A 22,931-nucleotide genomic window follows, 5' to 3' on the forward strand; every position below is an offset into this window, starting at 1 on the left:
AATGATGATCTAAGTCAAATCTGATGAAATCCAAATAAAATTTAACAAAAAATCCTGAACCAGAGTGATCTGCACCCCTTCAGGTAATATATTAGAATGCAGGGAAGAATGTGCTGTGGAATGTCTTTCCACTGGGCATGGGAGTTGCTTTTTAAATGGGAGAACTCATTGTAATTATTGGCAGTGACATCAAAAATCAGAGGTCACCTGTGACAGACTACAATGGATAACAGACTGGCCTTAGACTACATCTCAGCCATCAGAAATAAGACTTCCTGGTCCCTCGCCACCCCACTCCACCCTGCAACGCACACAATTATTAACAGGGGGCTGGATCCAGCACCCCGGAGGGCACAGGTTAACACCACAGGTTGGCCTCACCCTGCTGCTTTGACTCCTGATGAGAGCAGCCTTAATTAAATGTTGTATGAGACAAACTAAACAGACTGGGTCCCTGCCTCAGCCAGGTTAATCAGAGTAGCCAATGGAGTTGCACATTCATGTGAAAATTTGCTAGAAGCCAAGAGAGTATAAAATCAAGGAGTGAGACTGTTGGGAGAGACAGTCCTCCATGGGTCTCTTGTACTTCCACACATCTTGCTGGGTATGCGGAGAATGCAGGGCCTTGACTGCACTTTACCTGGGCCATTTCCCAAAGTTTTTTTTTTTGTTTGCACCAAGCAGCCTTGAGAGATGAGGTAACATCTCTCTCCAGGACAAAAAGTACGCTTGCTTTTTGTAAATTCCCCAAGCTTGTTGCTGCTTAGCTGCAAGGCAACGCACAGTGTGTGCAGTCATCCATCTGAGCCCATAGCGTCACCCCGTGGGACTTCGGAGCCATGAGAAACTGAATCCAATATGCCGATGTTCATCCTGCTTCCTCTGCTACGAGTAATAAGTCTTGACTCTGACCCAGGAGTCTCACATCTTCCGCCAGCACTCATGAAATAGTAACAAGCTAATTCATTAACTTCCAAGTAGGGTAACCCTGATAGTTTGTTAGCCTGCTTGCTTTTTAGTCAAGGAGTTCCATTTCTAACAACCTCTACACTAACTTTCTCCTCAGTGATACTGAGAAAACATGGTATCACGTCTTGGCCAAACAAATTAACCATTTTCAAACTGTATAAAAATTTTCCTCCTTCGAGCTGGAGACTTTTTAAGCTTTTTTAATGAAATTTGACTCCTGCACCTTAGTCCTACAAGACCTGCTTGTAGGTCTAAATCAAACCTGATGGAAATCCAGAGAAATCCAGGAAAGCAGTCCCAGACCTGCTTCCTGGGACCCTTGTTATCATCCGTGGACACACAGGTTGTTTCGGCTCCCGAGAATGTGGTACTCATATAGGAATGTTCCCCTCCGCGGAGGTCTGTAAATCCTGCGGATTAGGAACTCAGGCCTTAGGAAATTCTGTACTAAGAATTTCCAATTCTCCTGGGTCAGTTCAAAGCACCTTTAAAAGCTACCATTTGAGAGCCAGGTGAGACGCTGCAGTATAACCTGCAAGACATGAAGACTGCTTCCTCAGATCCTAAAGAATCCCACCGCCACACACCGGAACAAAAAGATTTCTCTCACGGAGACTGCACCTGGGTAGAGGCAACCACCAGAAACCTATTGCCCATGCAGCGCGGCCCCGCCCCTCCCCCTGTGAATCCCGCCCCCTCCGTGCCTCCGGACCAATGAGAAGGCGCGCCCCTCCCTCCCAGTTGCCATGGTGCCTGCCCAGTCCCTCCCATCACTCACCAGATGTGCGGCGGCTGGTCCAGACGGTGGAAGCGGGTGGCGAAGGACATCAGCGTCACCAGGGCCAGCAGAGCCCACCGGCCTGGCGCCTCGAAGCGCCGCGAGCTCGGAGCAGGCCGTTTGGGGCTCCGCGCTGTAGCCTCGGTGGCCACGTCCGGGCCCACGGCCCTAGCAGCCTGGGACCCACAGCGGCCCCTCCGGGGACGCAGCTCGGACCCTGCCAGGCCTCCGCCTACGGCCGGCGGCATCCTTCCCCTCCTCAGGATGACCCTCCGGCCCACAAGCACGCTGGGTCTTGCGAGCCGCCCCGCCAAGAAGTCACCAAGGGGCGTCTCGGGGTGCCCTGGGAAATGTAGTTCCCTACGCCGGCAGCTGGGGTCCCTGGGAAATGTAGTTCCCTGCCCCGGCCTCTGGGCTGGAAGGGAAGCGCGGTCGCTGCCCGGGCCGCTAGGAGGCGGCTAGTGGCACAGAGCATGACGTCCGAGCGGGTCGGGGAGAAAGCGGGCTCAGGGAACTGCAATTCCCAGCAGCGCCAAGAGTTGGGGGCGTGGCGGCAGGGAGGGCAAGCTAGAAGAGACCGTAAAGCTCATTCTGGTACAAGCCCTCGCTTTACCGAGACAAAAACCTAAGTTCTGACGTGTCGGGGTCTCACTGGGCCTGAATCGTCGACGACTCGGAGAGTCGCAGGCGCGAAGTTTCCTGGCCTGGAAGAGGGGTCGCCCAGAGTGCGAGATGCAAGTGGGGAAGGTCTGTGTCACGCAACCGGGGAGAGAGGCTCTACTTAGAAACACGAGAAATTTTGGGGGGCGGGGTCAAAGGTGAGCCGCTCGGCCGCGCCCACAGCTCCTACGGCGACTCCCAGCATACAATGCGCCGCTCTGGCACCGCTCTGCACCTGCGCGCTACCCGCTGTGGCCTGTGATCCTGAGAGGGTTGGGCGGGAGGTGCGGGGACCTCGTGGAGAGTACTCGGCTTGGTTTGGTGGCTGTACCCTTCCTCTTCATCTGACTCTCCACCCACCCCCAACCCCACTCGACCTGCTAGTGCTTCCAAGCGTCGTCCCTCGTCTCCCTGTTCCGCACAGCCCTGCGTACCCCTTTCCCGGCTGTCGGCCCGGCAGGCCTTAACAGTTAACAAATAGCCTTTCAGGGTTGTTTGCATTTTGAGAGAGCGCCAGGGGCGAGGGGAGGCTGTGGCACTTATAGTCGTCACAGTCGCTTGGGGACCTTATTACCAGTTTTAATTTGCGTTTCCCAGGACCGCCCCAGAACCACAGTTATCAATCCCTTTATTAAAGATTGAGAACAGCTATTGTAGCTCAAAGGAAGGTGGTAGGCACATCAGGTGGGATATAGCATCACTTTAACAATGTATAGCCCTCCCACTCCCAAATGGGAGTTTAGGAGTCTTTCTAGAAAATCATGTGTAAGAGATGGTTTTAACATAAAATCTGCTAGAAGGGTGAGAATCCATATTTGAATTAAAAACAATTCCTCCAGGAGTGGTGATGAAATGGATATTTTACTTGGGCTTAAAATTTAGCCCTACAAATGCAAAAAGGAACATGGGATGGTTTATGCAGTTATCATTGGTAAAAGAAAGATCAGAAACCGCCCTCCATTACATCTCCTGATGGCTCATAAGTAAACCTGAGGGCAGGGCATTTACAGTGATTCTGTGGTCACCCTTAGTCCAGGTAAAAAGTGTAACATTTAGTAATTAGGTAAGGCATTTCTTTAAGGATTCTAAGCTGATGTCTGCAGCTCTCTAGTGATTCCGTTCTGTTTTGGTGTTGCTGCCTCTTGGCCCCAGGGGCCCCTCCAGCCTAACCAAATAAGGAAAGGGATGCACCCTGGAACAAGGTACATCCAGTTGTAGCCAACGAACTCTTCTCCATCCAAGGATGCCTGCTGCCTATCACTTGACCTTTGTGCCAGAACTATCTTCACTTTCCCCTCGAAAGTTGCCTTCAGGATAGACTGGAACTCCCAGGCTCAGGAATTAACTTGGGAGGGACTGGGTTCCCACTTGTGCCCTTGCCCATGTAGAAGATGGAGTAGAAGTTGGAGTTGGTAGTTCAGAGATGATGAAAGCAAGGTCAGGTAGCAGCTTGGTGAGCTGGGGCATACAGAAGGGAGAGCAAACTTGGTTGAAATGTCTGTAGTCAGAGGGATGGTAGACAAGGGTGATCTAAGAAATTCTATTGAGTTCTCCCCCATCCAAAAGGCTACATATGTATCTGCCAGAAGATTCTTGAGTGCTAATTACTGGTAACTCTGTCTGGGTTCTGCTTTGAAATGCTGGTGACCAAGAAGCACCAGAGAAATTAACTTTGAGTCCTCTAAACTTTAGAGGAGAGGGCACACACCCTTCTGCCTTCAGGGGCCTCAGAGTAACAAAAATGAGAGAAGTGGGCCAGGTGGGGGCCGCGGTAGATCTGAGAGGGCATGCCCATTCTAAAGGGGGCCATTAATTGGCTCTGATCAGTTTTGCTCTTCAGGAAACTGAGTTCACTATCTCCAGATTTTTTTTAAGAAAAAACGGACAACAGGATTTGTATATGAAACAATGTGACTTTTAATGTTAGCGATGAATTGAAACATTTTAAAATACAGTATAGCCCAAACAGAACACTGTGGGCTGCCAGCTTATGACCTCAGCTTTGGAGTCAGTGGGCATATTCCCCAGCTATATTTTTTTTTATAGATTTTTTTTATGTGTTCCATTTTTAAAGTCTTTATTGAATTTGTTACAGTATTGCTTCTGTTTTTTTTAAATGTTTTTTGGTTTTTTGGCTGCAAGGCATGTGGGATCTTGGCTTCCTGACCAGGGATCGAACCCACACCCCCTGCATTGGAAGGCAAAGTCTTAACCTCTGGACCGCCAGGAAAGTTCCCCCCTCTGAGTCTGGCCTGAGTTTTCCAGATGCTATTTTTTATGAGATCAGCCAAGAGTCTAGAGGACTGGTGGGTGGAATGTTGAAAGAGATGGGCACCAAAGCACAGAAAACTATATTTCCTGGTCTTTCTGCCACTGTTGGAAGGAAATAAGCTATCATTTTAGGGCAACCCTTCGTTTTACAGATGAGGGAGCTGAAGACTAGAGAAGGCAGGGATTTGTCCCCAGTCATGCGGGGCTAGTTCCTGCACTGGGACCAGACTCCCGGTATGCCAGCTCCCAGTCCACTGTACCACATGAACTACTGCTTCAAAACCAGGCCTCACTGTCTGCCCAGGACACCAGACCTGGCTCCACCAGGAGCATAAAAAGCTTCCCCCAGGTTAGAAAGAGATGCCCTTTCTGACCAGAGTCAAAGTTCTCCTGATGCCTGTTTAGCCCAGCTTCCCCATTGGCTCATGGGATCCACTCCTTTAGGGTTCCTCCCCCTGCTCCGCAGTTCTGTGGGAGGGGACATTCCCTGAGAGGCCAAGGGTCACCACATCATCATGGCTGAGTCTAGCAAGGTAAGGAGGGCACTTGCAGTCTGGCTGCCCCTTTGGGGGCCCCCCGGACATCAGGAATGCATGACAGCAGAGTTTGGAGCTGAGGGACCCCACATGACTCCCAAGGCCTCCAACTCAGAGAGCTCTGAGTCTGGCCTGAGTTTTCCAGACGCAGGCCTGAGGAAGGAGGCCTAGCAGGCTGGGAAGAAACAGTGCTGGCTTGGAGCCCGCCCTGGCTGGGAGCTGTTGCCTCCCCTCCAGTGGGCTCCTGGGGCTGAGAACCCACCAAGCATGGGTTAACATGCATCCTCGTCTTCTCTCCTCAGCCCATCCTCTATTCCTATTTCCGAAGCTCCTGCTCATGGAGAGTTCGAATCGGTAAGAGCTGTACCTCCACCGAGAGCTGGAGTGGGGTGGTATGGGGTGGAGGGAGGCCTGGGTGAAAAGCCTCTGTCAGACAGGGCACCAGCCACAGCATCCCCAGTCTCCTGGAGCCCTCAGCCTTGAATGGCACCTCCACCTCGGAAGTCCAACTAGAGGAAGGGAGGGAGGGGTGTTTTTTCTCTTGGGCCTGCCACATCTCCCACTCTGCTCTCCAAAGCCCCTTAGCAACCATGCTTCAGGCAGGCTCACAGAATCCAGAGATCCTTGGTAACTGGCAGGAAACAGCTGGCCTTCCTCAGTTCTTATCTTATTTGATCCGGCAGATTAAACAGAGCTGGCCATTGTGGACCCCAGAGGCTTCAGGGAAGGAGAAAGTGGGCCCTCTGGTTTAGTCCTGGTTTGACCCTTCTCTCCCTCAGCTTAAGTCAGCCCTCGGCCAAGGTCATAGTCGTAACAGCTCATACAGAAAGAGAATGGTGCTGAGTGTTTTTGTGTACATGATTCCATTTAAACCGCAACGACCCTGGGAGGGAGGTACTATTATCGTCACCATTGTACAGGTGGGAAAACTGGGGCACAGGGAGGTTAAATAACTTGCCCAAGATCATATAGCTAGTAAGGGGCAGGGCTGGAATCTGAACCAGCTAGCCTAGCTCCAGCTAGTCCACGCTCTTTAATACGCTATGCTGCCTGTCAGATGGGGAAACAGGCACAGAGGCTGACATCACTTGCCCAGGGCCACACAGCTAGCAGGTGAATGTGATGACATTTAAACCCAGGTAGCCTGCTGCCAGGAGCTTGGTCCTGACTCGGAAGCCATCCTCATGACCCTCCGCCTCCCACAGTCACTTGGTATTTGCTAGAATCAGTAGGCAAGAGCACTGGGGTGCCTGAGGACACATTTCTCCAAGAAGATGCCCTCCCTGGGCCCAGAGCCTCTGCCCTGACGGGGCCAGACCAGCAGCGTGGGCACTGTCTCTGCAGGGCCACCATGCATCGGCCTCCTGCCTGGCCCCGACCGCTTCCACTCTCCAGGGTGGAGCTGACCGGCGCTGAGGAGGAGCCCCGCGTCTCCTGGGCTGTCTGCAGACTGTGACACGTCTTGCCCTCCTCCCCTCGCTCGTTTGCCTGATACCGGCCATCGCCATATTTTAATGCACAAGTGTGCACACTTACACACACGGTCTCCTCCACTAGGGTTGACCGAGTGTTTTGCCCTCACCTTGCTGGGAGGAAAACATCCAAGGAGATGGAGAGGAAATCCAGCCACTGGGAGTCACAGCAGATGTGCTGAGGTCACCAGAAAGCCCTGATGCCTTGGAATCTGTAGTGAACAGCCCTGAGAACAGAGAATGGGTTAGAAAGGGGTTCTCTAAACAGAACAAGAGTGTCCTCTGCCTGTGTGGGCCCTGCGTAGTCACTGAGCACCTTCCCTTGGCCCTCAGATGACCTTTATGGGGGAATGATTGCATGTCTCCAACAAATAAGCCCTGCTTGCCACTGGGTAAGGCCCTGCGGGGGCAGAGATGAAAAGGACATTTCCCTGCTGTCCTCCAGGAGCCCTCAGCGGGCCAGGGCACACACCTTCATAGCACCACCTAGAGGCATGAGAGGACCGCTGGGGATACAGAGAGTCCAGGGGCAAGGGAGGCAGAGCATCATGGCCCTGGGGTAGGGGAGCAGGTGGTGATCCAGGAAGCTGGGAAGAAGGCAACAGGGCTACCCAGCAGTGCGGAGAAAGAAGCCTCCTTCCCTCTCATCACCCTGGGAAGTGTGGTCAGAGGCCGTCACCGACTGTTACCTGCTGTCTCTCCTAGCTCTGGCCTTGAAAAACATGGACTATGAGATGATAACCATCAACCTCACAAAGGATGGGGGGCAGCAGGTAAGGAGGCTGCCCCCAGGCCACAATGTAGGAGTTAGAGGCCTTGGAGAGGGACCCGGCAGGGGGTGCAGACTTCTGCAGGCAAGAGATGAACATGTGCCCTGTGGTCCCCATGGCCAGAGGAGGCTGCTGGATCTCCCTTGTGGGACAGGGGGGCCAGCTGTGCAGCAAGAGGAGCCATGGGAAGGGCCCAGACTCCATACCACAGCCTGGCCTCTCCATGTCTGACTCCGGAAGTATGGGTGGTGAGCGGGTCCTTGCCCCATGCCAGGCCCTCTGGATGTGCCTCGGTGACCACATATAAGGTGCAGGGACAAGCACATAGCCAGGCCACTGGGATGAAACCTGTATCTCAGCAGCCACTGGGGTTCAGGATACTTCACAGATCCCCCAGGTATCACCCTGGGCCTAGGAGCCAGGGCCTTTCCCAGGGGAGGGAGGTACAGGTGGGCAGTAGGCGAGGGGCTTCCTGCTTGCCAGACTGCTTTAGCCAGCTCAGGCCAGGCTGCCCAGTCCACCAGGGCCTTGCCTCCACAGTTCTCTGAAGAATTCCGGGCCCTGAATCCCATGAAGCAGGTACCAGCCCTGAAGATTGATGGAATCACCATTGGCCAGTCAGTGAGTGGCGGCTTTGGGAGGCCCCTCATGAGCGTGGTGCCCTGAGCAAGACGACCTCACAGCTCTTCCTGCCTGTGTCTGCCCAAGGCGCCCAGCTCTTAGCAGGGACGAGGTGGGGAGGGAGGGAGGTTGCTTGCTTGCTGTGGGAAGTGAAGGGAGACTCAAGCATATGGGGGACTAAGTTCTGTAGCACAAGGGTCCAAAATGATCTCATCCTTCTGGGGAGCCTCTTGGCTTCACAGGGCTCAAGGGGAGGATGGTGGTGTTGGAAGTGGGGGAGGAAGAGGAGTTTACAGTCCCCCCATGGTCCCTGCCTCACTGCTCCCCTCCGGACAGCTGGCCATCATCGAGTACCTGGAGGAGACCCGGCCCACGCCACGACTCCTGCCTCAGGACCCAAAGAAGAGGGCCCACGTGCGCATGATTTCCCACCTCCTGGCCAGCGGCATCCAGCCCCTGCAGGTGCGGCTCCCGCGCGCTTTCCCCCTCACGCGCCTCTCACCCTCGCATCCCCACACGCACGCGCTCTCGCCTCCGTGCGCACGTGCCCCGTGGCCAGCCCACCGTGAGGTGCCCAGCTGGCGGGGTGGCAGGAGGACAGAGGGGATTCTCGGGCTTGGCCCTGGCCCCTGTGGCAGAGGGAGGAGGGAGGCCAGAAAGCATCCACTCCCTGGGACCCCAACCGCCTTCCGGGAAGCCCCAGGTTTCCAAGGACACGTCCGGAGTTGCGGAGGTGGGGAAGGGGCCAGGGGGCAGGGAGAGGCTGAGCAGCACATGTTCCCGCCTCCCGCCTTTAACCAGAGCAGCCTTCCTTTCACCTGTTCTGTGTCATAGATTGGGATTCCCCTAGGATTTTTCTGGTAAGTTTTCACTGGTAAAACAAAAAAGTATTGAAACAATTCATCTGTTTTTAAAAAAAATTCATCTGTGCTAATCCCTGACTTTGCAAGTAAGGAAATAACCCCAGAAAGGTGGAGTGACTACAGAGTGACTCTAAGTGTGACAGACCCCCTGACTGTGTATCTGTGCCCCCACCGCCCTATGTCACTTTTTTTTTTTAACAGAGGAGGTTGAAGCAGACAGACATCCAAATCTCCTGAAAGCCAATCAATCCTATGTGCCTCCCCCATGCTGCCCTCCCCAACCCTGTGTCACACTCCCTCTCCTCACAAGGGACCGTGTCAGGGAGAAGCATTGGATGCAAGGGAGAGAGGCCTTGGGTTGCGCCTCCACCCTTACACGTCTCTGCCAGAGTGACAGGGGCCACGGGGGCAGCCAGAGAAGGTGGCCTCTGGGATCGTCACCTCCCTTCCACCTCAGGGCCCAGATGGGAGCTCACAGGGTCCAGGGTAGGACAGGTGTACAGCCAGGGACACATGGGAACCAAGCTCTCCTGAGGGGACTTGGCTGAGTGCGCGGGCTCAGCCTGGCTCCCAAAGCTCATCCAAGATTTTTCTTGGGCTACACAGAACCTGTCTGTCCTGAAGCAAGTGGGACAGGAGAACCAGCTGACCTGGGCCCAGCAGGCCATCAGTTCTGGCTTTAACGGTGAGTCCCTGCCCCTGTGAGCTGCCCCCTGGTGACCTCTTAGAGAAATGGCCCTCACACTGGGGGCCCTGGCATCTGGCAGCCTCCCGGGCTCTTCGGCCTTGACAGTGGCATGGGTAGGGGGCGGGCAGGGCCGAGGAGGCAGTGGGCTGGGCAGAATCCAACCTGGCCTCAACCCCTGGCACTTCTGGGAATCTCATGCCTGAAGCCTTTTGGAGATGGATGGCCCAACTTCCGCTCCAATGCCCACTCCAGGCAGGAAGCCAAGGCCAGCAAAGCGCCAGCACGTCAGTGTGAGAACTGCTGCCTTGGCCAGTGGCAGGCCTTGTCCCCTCAGGGGAGGGAACGGTAGCTGAACTTGCAGAGCACAGGGAGGCATCATCTTATCCCCATGTGCCCATCACCTCTCTCCAGATCTGACTGCCATGTTCCCTCTAGCACACACTCCAGCCTGCCACTCAGATAGCTGCCATGTCATAGCTATGCACCAAGGCCCAGAAAGGCTGCTCTCCCCTTAGAGTATTCATGTTGCTTCCCTCCAGCTCTGGAGCAGATCCTGCAGAGCACAGCGGGAAAGTACTGTGTGGGAGACGAGGTAAGCTCTCCCCAGGCCCATGGGGGTGGCCTCCTCCCTCAGGCCTACCTCAGGCTGCCACTGTCTTCCACTTAGACTCAGCTACCTCCCTCCAGCCCAGGGCAGGCACAGCTCAGAGAGCTTCCTGAGGGGGCAGCTGTAGCAAGCGTGGGGAGTCAGCACCCCAAGGTCGTCTTCTCTGCGTTAAGCAGAAGTTAGCTCACGGGGAGCTTCTCAGCTCCTTCCTGGTCAGCTGCCTCAAGAGGAAGTGAGTTTCTCATTGCTGGAGGTATTCAAGTTGAAGACCTCATCTCTGAGATTAGGAGGTGGTCCCGCCATCAGATGAGGGATTAGACTAGGTGATGTCTCCATTCCCTTCCAATGCTAGGATTCTAGGATTCAGGTGCCCTTGACTCCTACAGCCTAAGGCCCTGGCTTCTATGGTAATTCTGGTTCCAGAGCCCCCCACCTGCACCCAGAGGCTTTCCCTCCCTGCTGGGAGCCCTCACTAAGTGCCTGTGGTGGCAATTTTGAACAAGCACAGTAACATCCACTAAGGCAATCGAGCCTTCTCTGGCTACCCACAGAGTTGGTTGTCAGCGCAACTGCAGTGTAGCCTGGGAGAAGCGCTTCAGCTGCAGGGACAGGCCCAGCCAGGCCCGGGGAGATGAGGAGGGGGTGGGGCAGTGGGGGTGGGGTAGAAGAGCCAGAAGCAGAGGGGAATGCCAGGGGCCAGCACCCCAGTGCTGTCACTGGTGGGAGTCTGGGTTGCGCACCGTGATGCAAGCCCACCCGACCCTCTTTGCAGGTGTCCATGGCTGATCTGTGCTTAGCGCCTCAGGTGGCAAATGCTGACAGGTAAGAGAGAGCCCTGCCACCCTCCCTCTTCCTCCTGGCTCCTCCCCTCAAAATGCCCAGTTCCCTCCTACAGTCAGGCCCTGACTTCATCTACTGAGGTAGCATCTCATGCAGACTCTCCCCCACTGCGCCCAGCAGCCACTGTCGCCGTAAGAGACGGGCAGAAGCCGGTGTAACACCCTTCCCATGCCCACTGCAGCCCAGGTGATACCGCATAGCCCCCGCTCCTAAGAGGAGGCGTGTCACCTGGTGGACGCCCCTGCAAGGGTCCACTCCAAGAGCCTGCTCTCCGCAGACGTGGTGTGTCTGTGCCTGGCAGTGAGCTCTGCCTCTGCTTTGCTCCATCAGCCCTTCAGGAAGGCACGGATGAGAACCTCTCTGTGGAAGGCATTGTGCTGGGCACTGTTAAGGGTATGGAAATGTGTGACACATTCCCTGCCCCTGAGAAGCTTATGGCATGGGTGGGGTGATAATCTGTATATAAATGCCCAGCACTGGCCTTACACATAGCAGGGTGTATAGATAGCTATGGCCTGGAATAGGAGCAGTAGGAAACTGAGATGCCAGACGATACTGCACAAGACCTGTCCCTCCCCAGAGAGCTACCTGTGAACAAGGGCCCCCAACCTGGCAGGGCTGCCTTCCTAGGTCTTCCCTGGCCAGCCCCAGGGGCCTCATCCAGCCCTGCCTCTGTGCTTCCCCCATCGCCTGCAGGGCAGTCTCCCTGTGCCCCTGCAGATCTTGGCTTAGGTGGATGTTTCTCTGCCACAGGTTCAAGGTGGATCTCACTCCCTACCCTACCATCAGCCGTATCAACAAGTCACTGCTGGCCTTGGAGGCCTTCCAAGTGTCTCACCCCTGCCGGCAGCCAGATACACCCCCTGAGCTGAGGGCCTAGCTCTCAAACCGCGCCCCACTGGTGCAGGGCTGGGAGCAGTGCAGGGGCAGAAGCTGCATGGGCTGAAGAGGCCTGGAAACGAGCGAGCCTTAACTGCAGAGGCGGAAGACCTGAACTCCTAGCCCTTGAACTTGAACTCTAGCCCTGGATTTGCCTTCCCACTGAAACTCCTTCTGCCTCAGCCCCTTCATCTGTCACCTGTGGGCAGAATGGGGCGGGAGAATGCCGGGAGGCGGGTAGGCAGGAAGTCTTCATGACTGTGTCGCGGGCAGTCGTGAAGATGAAGTGAACGTAGACTAAAACGTATGGCGAGTTTACCAGGGAGCCATGAGGAAGTCTGAGCGCCTCTTCCCGCCCCCTCGACTGTACCTGACTCCAAAGAATGCCCACACTGTAATCTGTTAATTAAACTAAAGCCCAGGTCTCCGGGTTGTTCACTTAAAGCTGAGCTGGGTTCCACAAGGTGAACACTTCCTAGCTGGAATCCCTCTGCGTCTGGACCAGGAGAGAAAGCCAGCCAGCCACTTGCCCACCCTGTGGTTGGCCTGGCCCCTGGGACCTAAGGGCAAGGAAGAGAAATAAGCCCAAAAGCCTGCCTGAGAAAATCAGACAAGATCCAGAAGAGAACAGGTATAAGAAGCAGGAAAGAGAGCCTCCTGTGACCAGCTGAGTGCCCAGGCCTGGGAGTGGCCCCGTTGCTCACTTCCATGGCAGCGCTGAGGAGACGCTGGCCCTCCCAGCCCAGTCCCTCACCTTCAGGGGCAGCGTTCTCTGGACCAGCCTCAGGATACACCCACTTGTGAGCGGTGCTGGGAGCTAGAGGCAGGCTCCTCTGTGGGCAGAGTGTGAACAGCTACTGACCGAGCTAGCAGGAGGCCAGCCGGGTGACGGCTTACCTTGGGCTGCCCTGGAGGGAGCAGGTCCCCATGCCTGGCAGTGCTTAGCCAGAGCCAGGATCACCTCGGGCAGAGATACTGTAGGGAGATGCGCGTCACTTCTGGGAGTGAAACAAGATGACATTTATGTTCCATACGTGAGATTTCATTTCCCCTGTGTAGCTGAGGTTTAAACAGGGAATTAAGATAGATGTGTCTGGTCCAAGTGGAAGCCAACTTTCTCAGCCATGAGTCCCTTTTCTTTAGCTCCAATCCCAGGGCACCTAGTTCTCCCCTCTCATCCTGGGCTCCTTAGTGGCCTCTCCTTCTCTCTTAGATGGCCTGGGCTCCAGACTCTAGAATGACCGAGGTGGGCCACTCTTATTCCCAAAGTGAGTTTGTCCTGGCAGAGCCAAGAGAGAAGCCCAGGAAGGTAGAGGAGACACAGCAATGGTGAGGTAGACTGTGCCTGTCCTGCCCTGCTGCCATCTGGACCTTTTCCTCAGATTACTCCAGACCTGCCTGGCTGCATAACGCTCACCTGGGCTCTCGCCAAGAAACCTTGACTTGAGATAAGAGACTAATCTCCTCAGCTCAGGGATCAGTAACCATCACCTGACTTGGACTTTTGAAATTGAAGATGATTCAAGCTCCTGTGGATTTTAAAGAGAAAATGAACTCAGGGGAAAGGAGGGTGGCCCCATACTTCAGGCTGTGCTCCTACAACTCCCACGGCAGTGTGCTCCCTGGCCCTGGAGAGACAATGGGGCCAGCAAGGAGCAGCGGGCAAGCTGCGGGGGCTAGCCTTGGCCAAATGGGGTGCTGCCACCACTTTCCCAGATTAAGGAGGCAGCTGGCTCTGCCTGTCACTAACAGGTGCCTTTGGGAGCCCAAATAATCCAAAACAATTTCCAGTACTGCTGAGGTTACCAGGTTCCCCTACTCCTCCCTCCTCCCAGTCTCGTTTCCAGGCAACAGAGGAGCACAGAGACTTCTGGGAAGTACAGGCAGTGGATAGAATCCACATCTAGGACAAGGTACAGGCGCAGAGACAACCTGAGACCACTCCCCAGCCCCGAATGATTCTATGGGGAACTAGGTATAATGAGCGGGCGGACTGGGGTTCTTCCTAGAAGGAAACTATCTGGTGGCTGTGCTGCTCCAGCTGGCAGTGCATGTCCCACTCCCCCCACTCAGCATGCAGTGAGCCCTCTCGGGGGACTCCCGTGCTGGGAGCTGGGCGTGTGGCTGTGTGACTGGGGATATGGCAGACATGGCCCCTGCTCTTACTGAGCTTATGTCCCTCCACTTATTCCTGGAAATTTAACTGGCCGTCTCTGTCTCCACCCCTCAACATCATGGGCCTGTTGCCTATCTGCTTGTCTGTCTGATCTGAGATAGCGTCTAAGAGTTGACTCAGGTCTCCTCCTGGACGGCCTCAAAATATTAATTTGGTTAACCTGAGGCTCCATCAGCCATCCTAAAACTGGTGGCCAAAGCTGAGTTGACCACCTTAAAATTTAGATTTTAAGGCAATCTAAATCAGGTAAAGAGGCGATACAGCCTCCGTTATTAAGCATTTATAAAAACCATCCTCATGTAATGCACAAAACTCATTTTAATATTTCTCTCACAGTTCTGGTCCTCTAGTTCAACAGGAGTTTTGTAATACGTGTCCGAGTGTGAGGTGAAAACCAGCCATGGGAAGGGGAGGGGAGGGATCAAACGCTGTGGCTTTTCCTCTGGGCTCAGTGAGATCCTTGGAGTCCATGACATTTCTGAGGCCCTCCTTTATCATCTGGTTTTCCCCAAACCCAGACAGACCTGTCCTTCCTCACAAAAACAGATGTGTCTAAGCCAAAGAAACTCACTCCAGGCTCCTCTGAGCTGCCTCACCTGGGAAGTGCTGGGTTCTTCAAGTGTCCCCACATCCATGACCTGAGCCACCCAGAGACATGGCTAACCTTTGTGGTTCTCAGCTGTAGGAGAACCATAGCCCTTCTCCTTGTTTCATGATGTTTCAAGGACTTCACAAAGGAGTCCTTCTCCTTTGTGAAGGAGATTTTTGTATTTTAAAGCTAGAACCATGGGAATTCCCTGGCGGTCCAGCAGTTAGGACTCCGCGCTTCCACTGCAGGGGGCCCGGGTTTGATCCCTGGTTGGGAAACTAAGACCCCGCTGTGCGGTTCAGCCAACAAATTAAAAAAGCTAGAACCTAAGCCATAGAGCTCTGCACACAGTCTGTAGCAACACAAGCTGGTCTCCAGGCCAGGGCTGGGAACCACCCTTGCTGCCTTCTTCACCTGGAGCCAAGGAGACTAACGCAGGACCAACTCAGCTCCCAAGGGCCTACCAGCACTTTCTGGAGTCTCCTGTGGCCTTTGGGGGCTGGGGCTGTAGAGGTGAGGGGACCTGGGGGGATGGATTCAGAAGGGCTGCCAAGAGAAGGCAGGCCCAGGGGGGCACCGGCTCAGGACCCCCTGAGGGATGGGAAGGACTGGGGGCGGGGGGCAGTGAGATGAGTAGAGTTGAGGCCTCACCGAATGACCACAGCTCATGAGAAAGAGCCTCTGTGGATTCCTGGGCCTGCAGTTTTATGTCAGAGAGGCTATCACGTGTTCCAGGCCCAGGGCCTCCGTGGGGTCCAGGTCATCGACATGCGTAGCTGCCCTGCTGCTCAGGAACGTGGAGACCTGAGGTTTGGCTGACTGCAGCCTCTCCCCTTAGGGAACCATCCTCCCAGGACCTGGGGCTGGATACATGGGCGAGAAGAGAAGCCTCTTCTCTATTCCCAGAGGGACTTAGCTGTGCTCTGAGGAGTAAGAGAATGCAGCGTTACTAAACCTTCTTCCCTGCGTGAGAGCAGAGCTCTCTCAAGCTCTTCTAGGGCTACACTCCTGACCTCTCTTGCCCCAGTACCAAGCAAGATGACTAGCCCTGCTCCATGAATGCATGTGAAAGTGAGACATATCCTTCCCATACAACCGTGGCTGGCTACCCCCTCCCTCCCTGAATGTCTCTCTCCTCTTTCAGGGCCCTGGAAGATCATGAAGGAGCAAATATTTCCCCAAGTGCATAGACTTTTCTCTAGAGGTCAGACAATGGTTCCAAGGCTTAGCAATAAATAAGCTTATAAAGGGTTTTTAAAAACTACCCCCCACCCCCGCAATTCCCTCAAGTCTGCAAATAAATTCTTATTTTGGGGGGTCAGATGTATCTCTCAAACCAAAAACCATCACCTATTCAGAGGATGTTTTCCAGGAGGGGTTTCTCCCCAAGGGCTGACTGAATGGTGAAAGTCAGGTCCTTCTTCATTTCCACATCAGTTGTTAGATCTGTGAAGAATGATCTGCAGACACCTGATCTTGGGACGCCAGGGACCACAGGGAGATCTGATCTGCCATCTTCCCACAGTGGGTGTGGCCACAGCAGATGAAGAACAGACGTTGGAGTGGCCTGATGCTGGTAATTAGATGTGGAGGATCTTCCAACTCTGTGGAAGTAGTAAGTCCTGGCAAATAGTTTAGAAGGATGAAAGCAGGAAGGGGGTGCTGCCAGGAAATCTTTGAGAACAAAGCAAAATATATATGATTTTATTCCAAAGCAATTTTATATAACCATTAAGGAAAGTAGTAAACTTACTGGACAAGCAGGTAGTGGACAGTACCTGGACACATATTCATAAGATAAGTACTCACTCTACTGGCTCCTCCTTTTTTTTTTTTTTAAATTTATTTATTTATTTATTTATTTTTGGCTGTGTTGGGTCTTCATTGCTGTGCACGGGCTTTCTTCGTTGTGGTGCGCAGGCTCCTCATTGCGGTGGCTTCTCTTGTTGAAGAGCACAGGCTCTAGGCACACGGGCTTCGGTAGTTGCAGCACGCAGGCTCAGTAGTTGTGTCTCATGGGCTCTAGGGCGCAGACTCCATAGTTGTGGCATGCGGGCTTAGCTGCTCCACAGCATGTGGGATCTTCCCGGACCAGGGCTTGAACCTGTGTCCCCTGCATTGGCAGGCGGATTCTTAACCACTGCGCCACCAGGGAAGTCCCTCCTAACTTTTAAAGATAACCTATTTAGCTCTTGATTCCAAGGTCGTAAGCAGGTGTGATCCCATTTGGGCGAATACCTGAACTAAGATGGCTGCTGAGTGTAGCCAGAACCTCATGGGCTAAGGAACATCAGGCTGGATGTCAAGGCTGCAATGTGTGGCCTGCACCAATTTATATGATCCTGAACTATGTCAGGGTCAATGATATAGCAGATATGAGTGCCTTTAAAGGTTAGAAAATAATCTCCAATATGTTCTGTGTCATCAGTGACACACTACATTTGGCTCACCCAAACACAACGCATTAAGGATCCCCAGTTATGTGTAGTCTGCCTGGGCTTTTTATTATTGCTTGTGGTGTAGTTTGGTGGGAAGAGTATACTCATTTAACTCACAGTTAGTTCAGCTCTCTTCCTCCTTTATACATCAGCCTCTAACATATGTGGCAAAGGAAAGCAGGGAAAGATCTAACAGGCTCATCTTAGACCACAGATATCACCGAAGAAAATATTTAAATGGCACCCCTCTCTGCCAGATGTGAGTCCTTCCTGTTCTGTAATAGGCACCAAGGATGTGCAGAGGCAGCATTTTGAGAGGTGTCAAAGATATCTTATGGTGTCATTTCTGTAAAAGAAAGTAGGCTGGATTAATATCACCTAGACTATGTTAAATGATTACTGTGGTGTCCAAACTACTGATTCCAAATTTGAATAGAGTAAGTCAGTACACTGGAAAATGAACATCACTGGGGACCAAATACTAACAAAACTCAGTAATATTCAATTAAGTAATCATTACTCTAAACCCAATTTTTCTGCCCTTGGGCCAAACCCAGATCCCAGTTCATACTCAGCCATAAATTGAAATGCAGAAGAAAGATCTATCATTAATCTCATTCTCCATTTTTCTTAATTGTTAATTTTTCTTAATTTTCATAATAATAGATTATAAAATAATTGGTATAGATTTAAAGAATACTTTTCTTCTTAAGATGCAGAAGATAGATGAATAAAAAAATTTTAACTCTAAGTCACATTCATTAAGATATAACTCAAATGTTTCAGGTGCATAGTGAAAAAGTTTATTTATGACAGACTTCAAAATTCGAAGAGAAGACAAAGAATGCATAAAAGCATCACAAAACTGTTACATAATATAAAAACACAAGAACTGAGCTATTTCAGGAACCATAGCTCAGTATCATCTATGTATCTCAGCAACACATTCAGTCCCACAGGGTGGTAAAAATATGGTGTTTTAAAGGAAAAAGCACTCAGCAGGACATAACAAATAACAATTTCGGTCAGAGCTCTTAGAAATCATAGGAGATGCTGACAGCACTCCTCATGAAAGGGTACATGTAAAACAAGTTGACCTCAATAAACGATTGCTTGGGATACTTTGATTTTAAAGAAAAGACTGTGACACTGTTTCCCTTCCAGACCTCTTTTTGTAACGTCAGCATCAGTGCGTGATACAGAACGATAAGGAAAGAATGCCGTTGTGGTTGCCAGTTGCTTAAATATTTACCAAGAAAGCGTGATCAGCTTTCAATCAACTGATAGATCTCAGTGCATGGCACCAAAGCAGGCCTTTCAGAAACATAAGCTAAATGGCATAAAGTAGTTTAGGAAAATCCTTACCCAAAGTCTGGCTTCCTTATAATCCATCACTTTAATTACAAAGCAGCTTTCTTCTGGGGATTTCAAAAACTTCCCATTATTAAGGGAAATGGGTACACCAGATTCATGGGTTACTGGATTGCTTTCTCCAGACTTTACTTGCTCTTGAACATGGCTAAATGGAAATAATTCAACTTGATTAAATAAAAACAAATTCATTTATGGGACAATAATCTCAGAAAGGGCTGTTAGTGATTTTAATACAGAATTTCTTAGTAAAATGTACTGCTTAGGACATGAGAGAAGGAATTAGGATAATGTTTTCCAGATGATTCTTGCCGGAACCTGAAAACCAACAATAACAATCACTTACAGGTAACATTACAGATGAGGCATTTCAAACCTGAGTGAGAGAAAGAGTTCAGGAAGAGAGCTCCTTTACATGACGGTGAGTTAAGGGGTCTTCTGTAATCCCATATACTATAATATTTCAAACCAAAACTTAACAATTGTTCATGACCCTATATCAGAACATTTAGAAAATACATTTTGTCCCCTGGAAATCATTTCACGTATATTATTTTATCCCTAGATAAGTCAAAACTATCTGCTTAAAATGACAGAAAACTGTGGAATTTAATTTTGAAAAAGCCTGTATCTCTAAACTTCTGGGGCACCTTTTCCTTATCTCTTAAGAGTGAAGAACAGCCGTGAAATTAACTCTGGTCCACATGCCTGGGGGACTAAAAGAAATCAGATCATGAGTTCAAACCAGTGACTGAGACTACAAATAATTTCAAAGCCAGAGTCTTGTGCCTTTGGACTTAGTTTTTGAGGGACTGACTGTAAATGAACCCCACTATCAAGGCTTTAGGCAATTAATTGGGTTTTCTCAGGTTGGTGACAAGACTTTTAAATAGGAGGAGTTTTGTTTGGCCTTCTTGGTTCCAGCAGGGACATGCAACACCCCAGAGGGAAAAGTGATTTCTGAAATCTGGCCACACAATACTTAGCAAAGTTTCTCTCACGCTTTGGGTCCCAAATCCTACCCTAACCTCAATACCTAAATAACTGGGTAGATGTCAAAGGAATGCCCACAGGTGCTGGACTGGTTGGACAGAGCAAAGGGGCAACACTGACCATAACCAGGTACCAAGAGAGCCAAAGCAGCTCTTGCCGGGGTGTCTCCGCCCACTCCCAGAAGAGACCACCAGGAACCAACTCCCAGAAGGTTCTCCTTTGCAGAAAGCCAGAGTCACTGCCCACAGAAGACTGGTTCCTTTGGTGGGCTCTGAAGCCAGACTCTGAAACCTGCAGCGCTCACGCTCACTCTGAGATTCCACTCACAGCCGGTGACAGAATCTACTTCCCGTAGATGGAGGCCTTGCTCTATTTCTTAGCCAACTCAATTAATTTGTCATCCTCATCAGCATAGCATTATCACATCCTCTGCACTCACCTGGTAAAGTTAATAAGAGTTCCAACCACACAGTCATACATGAGTTACCCAGCTACCCCAATGTGGGACTATACGTCATAATCCCTCCTCAGCCCTACTTCCAACCTAGGTTGATCGCCTTTATCTACTCAACTCAGTTATTATTTAATTCTGGTTAACCAGTAAACTGAGGCCTTGGATACCATGCTGCCAGTGCTAAACAATACCATAAATAAGAGAAGTGGAGGGGGGCCTAAGTCCCTCTCTTTACCTCTCAGCTGTGTGGAAATGAAGGCCTAGGGGCAGGATCCCATGTGCATGAAAATTGGGACTTTGGCCATAGGAATATTCACCATCTACTGGGTTGCTGGAAAGCACCCAACTTGTGACTGGTTTTAGACACCCATTCCCTATTTACTCCCCAAAGAATCATGCATCACGGCTCCATGAGCACAATCAAATACAATGAATACAATGACTTGCTCTCTAAAGAGCATAAATCCCTTAACAAGCTACTCCTCACAACAACAAAAAATAAAATCACCTTCCTTCAGACAGAAACTCACTTTCCCTTTTCAACCACTGAGATTCTACATGGATGGTGCTCTTTCTTTTCTAGCAAATTCAGGTTTCTAAAAGGTCTACACTTTTGGCCAGGTGGAAAGAGACTAGTTAAAGTGGTTGATTTGGACCTTTTAGACCCGGGAGAAATTCTAAATGGAAGCTCTAAAAGGAAGAACAAACTGTGTCTGTTTGGTTGGTCCCACTGCCTGCTGTGTGTATGACTGTCCCACAAAGATTAAAGATGGCGATTCCTACACCTCACAGGGAAGTCAGCCTACAGAGGGCAGAGCTTGTTCACAAACACACTCTTGTGGCTTGAGGCTCTTCTGGGATGTTGGTTAAAATTAACCTGTTTCAGGCTTCCCTGGTGGCGCAGTGGTTGAGAGTCGGCCTGCCGATGCAGGGGACACGGGTTCGTGCCCCGGTCCAGGAAGATCCCACATGCCGCGGAGCGGCTGGGCCCGTGAGCCATGGCCGCTGAGCCTGCACGTCCGGAGCCTGTGCTCCGCAGCGGGAGAGGCCACAACAGTGAGAGGCCCGTGTACCGCAAAAACAAACAAACAAACAAAAAAATTAACCTGTTTCATCCCTTTTTAGCCATAGTCAAAACCAACTGAGGCTACAGTGACACAGCTGGAACTCCTCCTAGCCTCTTTCTAAACTCACCATCTTTTATCATGGCACTGGACTCACAAGTCTCAGAGAATATAGAGATGAAATCAATCTTCAGGTCAGGATTACACTTAGCAGAGGAGACCTACTGAAAGATATTTCTAAAGTCGATCCTGTCGGAAAAGACAAGTAGGTTTGGGATTTCTCCAACAAGCACGGTGAGAACCAGTGAGGCTTCTGGCCTAAAGAACAATTCCAACAGATGAAATGCAAACTAAAGAACTACACAAAATCAGGATATGAGCAGAATTCTGGGATACATTTGATAGCTTTTCTCTCTTCCTCTCATTGTTTTCATTCCTTACTATCAATATAAAAAAGTCAGTTTACAAGCTGCATGAACTGTTTCACTCTTGCCCCTTCCTCTAAAACAACAGCCTTTTGTGTAAATGTTAGGGTCACTCAGCTCTGTACCTTAGAACCTTATACTTTGGGGTTAAAAGGCAACCTTTTGCAGAAAAGCAGTCTTAAAATAAATATAAAAATACAGACTTTAGTGTTTGGGCTTCACCTAATTCTTTCGAAGAGGGACTGGACAGGGCGCATCAAAAACATGCAAACACATATCTTCTCTAAATGATGTTTTACAACAATATCTAAACCCAGTGATCAAGATAAGACAGTGAGCTTTCAGGTTTAACTCTTCCATATACATATTATAAGGGACAATATATACTTTTTAAAAGTCTAAGATTTTCTTTCCTAAATAACAGATAAAAATATTTTTAAAGTGCAGGAATCAATTAAGAAAAAAAATAACGAAGAATGGCCTAATTTCAAGTTGCTACCTACTTCCCTTTTAAAGCTACATATTATCTGAGGATTGAGTTTTAATTTCAGAGTCCTGAGGATGTGTTGGAAAGCAACAGAGATTAGAACAAAGTCCTTCCAGAGCAGTTTCACAATTACCTTCACTCTGACATGCCAGGTAGAGAAGAAAACATTAGAAATTATGGCCTGAGGGAGAGAGGAAATACAGCATGAGTTTTGAAAGATGGAGACCAAGAAACATTTTTATGAGGACCACCTCCCCAGGTAACTGGCATTGAATGAAATAATTTTGCTAATAAACCAGGAGCTCTCTGACATAGGAGAGCTGATACTGTGCAGGGAACATACTCTATTGGATACCTGTCAAAAGGAACAGAATGGCAGAATCATCTTTGTTTAAAAATTAGCAGTTTAGGGCTTCCCTGGTGGCGCAGTGGTTGAGAGTCCGCCTGCCGATGCAGGGGACATGGGTTCGTGCCCTGCTCCGGGAAGATCCCACATGCCGCAGAGCGGCTGGGCCCGTGAGCCATGGACGCTGAGCCTGCGCGTCCGGAGCCTGTGCTCCGCAACAGGAGAGGCCACAGCAGTGAGAGGCCCACGTACCGCAGAAAAAAAAAAAAAAAAAAAAAAATTAGCAGTTTATAATTTTAAAATCTATGTGCTGGATGTACATAAGGGTGCTTACTATATACTTCTATAAAAGATTTTTTTAAACATTCTTTTTTCTAAAATTTATTTTATTTATTTTTGGCTGTGTTGGGTCTTCATTGTGCGTGGGCTTTCTCTAGTTGCAGAGAGCGGGGGCTACTCTTTGTTGCGGTGCGTGGGCTTCTCATTGCGGTGGCTTCTCTTGTTGCGGAGCACGAGCTCTAGGCACGCAGGCTTCAGTAGTTGTGGCTCGCGGGCTCTAGAGCGCAGGCTCAGTAGTTGTGGCGCACGGGCTTAGTTGCTCCGCGGCATGTGGGATCTTCCCGGACCAGGGCTC

At 50.9% G+C, this 22,931-nt stretch overlaps 2 protein-coding genes across 3 annotated transcripts in view; one reads left to right on the top strand and one right to left on the bottom strand.

Moving 5' to 3' along the window:
* Nucleotides 1–2,075, bottom strand: part of POMT2 (protein O-mannosyltransferase 2) — a 48,044-nt gene extending 45,969 nt beyond the window's left edge. Inside the window, exon 1 of the mRNA XM_007106982.4 lies at nt 1,748–2,075. Within this exon, the coding sequence (XP_007107044.2) occupies nt 1,748–1,995 (248 nt within the window). The 5' untranslated portion in view covers nt 1,996–2,075. The remainder of the gene's footprint in view (nt 1–1,747) is intronic.
* A 255-nt stretch (nt 2,076–2,330) lies between these two features.
* On the top strand, nt 2,331–12,403 carry GSTZ1 (glutathione S-transferase zeta 1). 2 transcript variants are annotated; one of them, XM_007106983.4, is made up of 9 exons: nt 2,331–2,494; nt 5,517–5,568; nt 7,392–7,459; nt 7,997–8,077; nt 8,414–8,539; nt 9,547–9,625; nt 10,168–10,220; nt 11,008–11,057; nt 11,829–12,403. In XM_007106983.4, the coding sequence occupies exons 1-9, from the start codon at nt 2,480–2,482 to the stop codon at nt 11,953–11,955; spliced, it is 651 nt and encodes a 216-aa protein (XP_007107045.1). In that variant the 5' UTR covers nt 2,331–2,479; the 3' UTR covers nt 11,956–12,403. The 2 variants fall into 2 exon arrangements, with proteins under 2 accessions (XP_007107045.1, XP_054944790.1); XM_055088815.1 differs by lacking the exon at nt 7,392–7,459 and having other exon boundaries at nt 2,332–2,494; nt 11,829–12,400.
* Nucleotides 12,404–22,931: the final 10,528 nt, after the last annotated feature.

The sequence above is a fragment of the Physeter macrocephalus genome, chromosome 11 (genome assembly GCF_002837175.3).
Source record: "Physeter macrocephalus isolate SW-GA chromosome 11, ASM283717v5, whole genome shotgun sequence".
Classification (NCBI taxonomy): domain Eukaryota; kingdom Metazoa; phylum Chordata; class Mammalia; order Artiodactyla; family Physeteridae; genus Physeter; species Physeter macrocephalus.